This window comes from Echinops telfairi, unplaced genomic scaffold (assembly GCF_000313985.2).
Source record: "Echinops telfairi isolate 266 unplaced genomic scaffold, ASM31398v2 ScPeMD7_3533;HRSCAF=4204_0, whole genome shotgun sequence".
Lineage (NCBI taxonomy): Eukaryota > Metazoa > Chordata > Mammalia > Afrosoricida > Tenrecidae > Echinops > Echinops telfairi.
This window is the reverse complement of record NW_022107431.1, coordinates 1,018,540-1,024,019: the sequence shown is the minus strand read 5'-3', so window position 1 is coordinate 1,024,019 and position 5,480 is coordinate 1,018,540. Positions and strand designations below refer to the sequence as shown.

Below are 5,480 nucleotides of genomic sequence, written 5' to 3'. Positions count from 1 at the left end.
CAACACACAGCACAGCATCAGGGAGCAGCGATCCAACACACAGCACAGCATCAGGGAGCAGCGATCCAACACACAGCACAGCATCAGGGAGCAGCAATCCAACACACAGCACAGCATCGGGGAGCAGCGATCCAACACACAGCACAGCATCAGGGAGCAGCAATCCAACACACAGCACAGCATCGGGCCGCGGCTGCTGCCCGGGCATCCGAGCAGGCACGGTTGGATGTAAGCCTGTTACTGTGGTCTTGGATGACGCTGTTACATGTTACATGCTTTATTTATAAATTAGTGTGTGCTGTTACATGCAAAATGCTTTATGAGCTGGGAAGCGTTGCATGGTAAACGTTGAATTTGTAAATTGGCAGGTGCTGTTACACAGTGAGTGTTGTCTTTGTGAGCAGAGATGCACTGTTACACATTAAAAGCTTTATTTGTGAACTGGGGTACACGGTCATATGTTAGACATGTTATTGTGAGCTTGGATACACTGCTACATATTAACCATGTGTAACATGTGAGTGGAGATATGCTGTTGCATGTTAAACATTTTATTGGCATGTGTCGTTACATGTAGACTTTTATTTGTAGGCTGGAATACTTCATTACATGATAAATGCTTTACTTGTGAGCTGGGATACATGGGTACACATTGCATGTTTTATTTTTAAGTTGGGGTGCACTGTTACATGTTATATTTGTGAGCTGGGATATACCGATACACATGATTTATTTGTGAGCGGAGGGAGATGTGTTGCTAAATGGTAAACATTGTCATTTTAAATGGGCGTGTGCCGTTACCTGGTAGACCTTTTATTTGTAAGCTGGGATACATGGATACATGTCAGACATTTTAGTTGTGAGCGAGGTTACAATGTCACAAGTTACATGTTCATCTGTAAGCTGGGATGCATCATTACAATTAAACATTTTACTTGCAAGCTGGGTAAGTTGACACTAAAATAATGGTCGAGAGGACGGGACAGTGTGTGCATAAGCAGGTGCACTGGTCTTCCTAAGGACTCCCGGGACGCCTACACTGTAGTTATGCACACCCTGGGCTGCACAGGACCCACACAGGATGCCCCTGCCACATCTGGCTCCATCACTCTGCCTGTTCCCTCATCAGGGTTCCTCCACGAATTACTGCCTCAAGGGACCATGGGTAAAAATGCGGCCACACATTGCCCAAGTGGACCTTGTGTGATGGGTGACTGCATGTTTCTCCTCAGAAAGACGTACATCGGAGCTGCTTCCAGCGGTGACCCACGGCCGGCCAGATCCCCTCCTCTTGGCGTCTGTCACCAAACTTTCCCAAGTCAGCCTGGCTCCACGTGTGTCTACAGCCCTCCCCCCACATTTCTGAAGCACGGCCCCCTCTGCGCTGCTGGGCTGGAGCCAGGGCGGGCCTCCACTCACTCCGTCCCCTCACCCGGCCTCCCCTCTGTCTCACTGCCTGGCAGCTGACTCTCCTCCTCTCTCCTCCAACTCGGCCAGACATGCTTGCTTTCTGGTGGGCCTCCTCTCACGCACACACAGCCCTCTCCTCTCTCTTCCTCGGCCTCTCCCAGTACTGTCCCCGTCCTCACTTCCCCTCCTTCTGCTTGCACTGCAATATCAGGAACCGCAGACCATGCTTGGGGTGGGGGAGACAGGGCTGGTGTCTCCCCAGCCCTCTGTGCTGCGTGGCTCATCGTGGAGGAGGGGCTTGCTCTGCCCGACCCCCTGCCCCTGAGCTGGGAGTGGGGTCCTGGGAAGCACAGCTTGCTGCTGTCGGGGGAGGTGCCGCTCATTCCAGCCAGACTGGTGCGAGCCCTGCTCCCAGGCTGAAGGTGGGATTCGGACTCACCAGCTGGGGCTGAGACCTGGTGAAGCTGAGCTTCTCGAGGCCCCAAAGCCAAGGGCACCCTAAGCCTGCCCTCAGCAGAAAACTCTGACCACGCCGCGGGTTTGTGCACGTGCCAGGAAGCCCAAGGGTCACTCCCTATTTGGGTTCACTCCTTCCCCCAGCAGAAACCCTGCCGATTCTCTTTAAAAAAGGGCGCGAGATCTGTTCATAGACAACCTTGTTACAGTTTATTTCCTGTGATCGATCTTTGGAGCGTGAAAAGGAAGCTCTAGCTAGAGTTGCCGGGCCTCTGGTGTGAGTAGGACGGGGAGAACAAATAAATTACATTTACAGTCTTCAGTAAACAAATGAGGTTTCAGCCACTTGTAGGAGAAGCTTGCTTTTAAAAAAACATAAATATTTTACAAAAAAAAATTATGGTACAGTCTAAACATTAACAGCATTATCTGCTCAGCACTGTATCATTGGCCCAAACCACTCATCTGTTAGGGTGGTTTCCCTGAAGGGTGTCTCCCAGTCCTGCACTGGTCTTGGGACTACAGCTACAGTAACACACACACACACACACACACACACACACACACTCACACACAGATGCAGCCACATAGAACAACAACAACCACAAAAAGTCACTCTCAATAGAAGCAAGGGCAATTATTGAAATGAAAATTAAATGTGTCATTGAAACAAACCCAATGGATCTTTTCCACTCGGTATAGAAACGAGACCACAGACACGGGGGAGCCTCACTCCATACCAGACAGGCGGCGGGGAACCCCTACCTGGAGCAGGGCTGACCATCATTTCTTGCAGTGAGACTGTGCAACTTAGAGCCAACAGGGAATCAAGTGTGTGTCTGATACTGCGTGACTGATGGATTGGTGTGTACAGTGAGTGTGAATGTTGGCATTTCTTCAATATCATGTCTATATATACAGCAGATAGATAACAGAACACCACATTATATTAAAATCGCTGACAAGAGTATATATTAAGATTCCATTTATAAACTCTCCATCATTATTTATTCATTCTGCGACATCTCAGGGTGCGCTGGACCATGCCAACACACTGTCAGGAGGATTTACAGTTGGTAAGCATCTCCGGCTATAACCGTATCTATGCATCATGATACACTTACTATAAGATTGTTTCTTGACATGATCCTCCCCCCAGATGGCTTGACGCGCTTACAGTAAGTTACTGGTGAGTGAAGTGGAGCCCAATACTCAGTCAATAAATACTAACAACATGTTTATAACTGGAACCTTACTGAAACGTCTGCGCACACTGGGTAAGAACAGCTCCCTCCTCGTTTCAAAGTGTCAGGCAGGAGCGTCATGTCATGGCAGAATGTGTCTGCTTGTGAGGCGGCCGCGAGGCTCCCTGGGCTCAGAAGCCAGAAAAGAAGCCCAGGCGGAAATGCCAGTGCTCAGTGAGCACAGCAGACAGTGAGTGGCGGAGAACTATCTCAACGCCAGCCCAGCGGGACAGACCCGCCCACCGAGGGCGCTCGGTGTGACGTCCACTCACATGAAATTAGACTTCGCCGGCCCCCGCTTGTGCCTGTGTCACAAGGCACTGCTCCCTGGATTCAGCCACATCCCGGCACAATCAGAGGGTTTCATGGGAGGAGGAGAGGGGACGGCAGGAGGAGGGTGCTTGCTTACTTTCGTAATGATCTTTTTGTGTTCCAAGTGGATCACTGCAGTCGTATACCAATTGAGATCAGGTGATCCTCTAACGTGACTATTGTCTTCGGTCCCCTTTACTGGGGCATCACTTCCAGCGCAGGTGGACCCTGTTGTCTAATCGACTTCATAGGATTTCTGTGTTACCGCCCGCTGCTATAGCACTACAACTGAAGAATACCGAGAACTGGAAGCAACGACAGGTGGAATAATGTTCTTCCTGCTTAATTTATGACAATGGGATATGCACCACATTCCCTGCACCTCCATATACACATACATACAATAAGTCATTACACTTTATATGTAAACGTCATTCTTGTTAAACACACGAGAGGAAACCATGTGTGCCAAGCTCAGTGCTCACTGCATCGTCTCACACGGGGTCTGGCTGTCTTCTTGGGGTGGCATGGATGGTCCCATAGGGTCTCTTTCACGTGAACCCTCTGAAGGCCCTTGGACTCAAGTGGATGGAGGGAGGTGTGTAGCCACTCAGAGCTAAGGGCTGGGAGCAGGTAGTGCGACTGAGAGAGAGAAGCGGCAAGTTCCAGGATGAACTGAGGTGTGGGGACAGCATGTACAGTACGTGGTTGGAAATGCAGCAAAGCTTGATTAGACATCTGAAAAAAAGGGAGAGAGAGTGAATTAGCATGACCAAACTATGGGTTTTGTTTATTTAACTATAACTTAAAAATCATTATTTTAATTTAAACATAACATCTATTACGATATGGAGAGAGAGAGGGATGGATGGATGGATGGATGGATGGATGGATGGATGGATGGATGGATGGATGGATGGACTCATGGATGAATGGATGGGTGGATGGATGGATGGGTAGATGAATACATAGATGAATGGATGGATACATGGATGGATGGATGGATGGATGGATGGATGGATGGATGGATGGATAGATGGCTAGCTAGATAGGTGCATATCTGAGTGGATGGATGGCTAGATGAATGGATGGATGGGTTAATAGATGGGTGGAAGGGAGGGTGAGTAGGTAGATTATTGGATAAGTGTATGGATGTGTGGACGGATGGGGATAAATGGATGAATAGGATGGTAGGTGGATGGGCTGATGAATGGGTGGGTGGATGTATGTGTGGATAGTCACATAAATGGATAGGTTGGTGGATGTATAGATGGATAAACAGATGAATGGTTGGGTGCCTGGTTGGACAGGTAGATGGTTGAATAGATGGATTACTGAATGGATGAAAACACAAAATGTCTCAACAAGCTACCTAACATAGAAAAAGGGAAATACTGAATCTAAAAGAGAAGCCAAGATGCTATATTTCTTCCAACAATTTATTATCTGTGTGCTTGTCAATGTATGACCTTAAGATGCATCTATGGATTTTGCTCACATTGGACTGGTGCATTCCAAGTTCTCTCAGGTGTGGAGCGGTAAGACTAAGATATTATCTTGAGAAATAATTAAAGAGAAGGCCCTACCTCTTTTCCTCCTTACTTGTCTCCTCCCTTCCTTACCCCTCCCTTTCTTTTGCTCCATTTCCATTTTTCTCAAGGACAGAAATCTACATGTGAGATAGTTAAGGTTCATTGTGCCAGCCTGGCTGATAAACACATGTGGGGTTAATTGAAAGGCAGAGGGATAAATGGCTCTGTGAGCCTCGCCTTTCTAGTTCTTGAGTGTCCTACTTTGTGATGGTCACACCAGGGAGCAGCTGCCTTAGCCAGTTCCCTGCTTCAATTGGCAAGGCTGACTTCCTACAAGACATCCCTGAGGAGAAGCCACATGGACCTACCCCGATGCAGCCCTGGTTGCTGGAGCAGCCGTGTGGAGACCCCTGCCAGCGCTGTGATGCTTACATGCTCGCGGATTCACCTTTCCTCCTGCTTTTGATGCCATTGCGTGTGTTTTGTGCGATTGAGGAGGACTTTGTGGACTGGTGTTGGACATATG

At 48.5% G+C, this 5,480-nt stretch overlaps 1 protein-coding gene across 3 annotated transcripts in view; it reads right to left on the bottom strand.

Annotated features, from left to right (window-relative positions):
* Positions 1 to 2,053: 2,053 nt before the first annotated feature.
* The window catches only part of THBS2 (thrombospondin 2), a 48,050-nt gene continuing 44,623 nt past the window's right edge, over positions 2,054 to 5,480 (bottom strand). For all 3 annotated transcript variants that reach the window (XM_045294441.1, XM_045294440.1, XM_045294442.1), the window contains one exon: positions 2,054 to 4,160. In XM_045294441.1, coding sequence (XP_045150376.1) covers positions 4,153 to 4,160 — 8 coding nt within the window. In that variant the 3' untranslated portion in view covers positions 2,054 to 4,152. The remainder of the gene's footprint in view (positions 4,161 to 5,480) is intronic.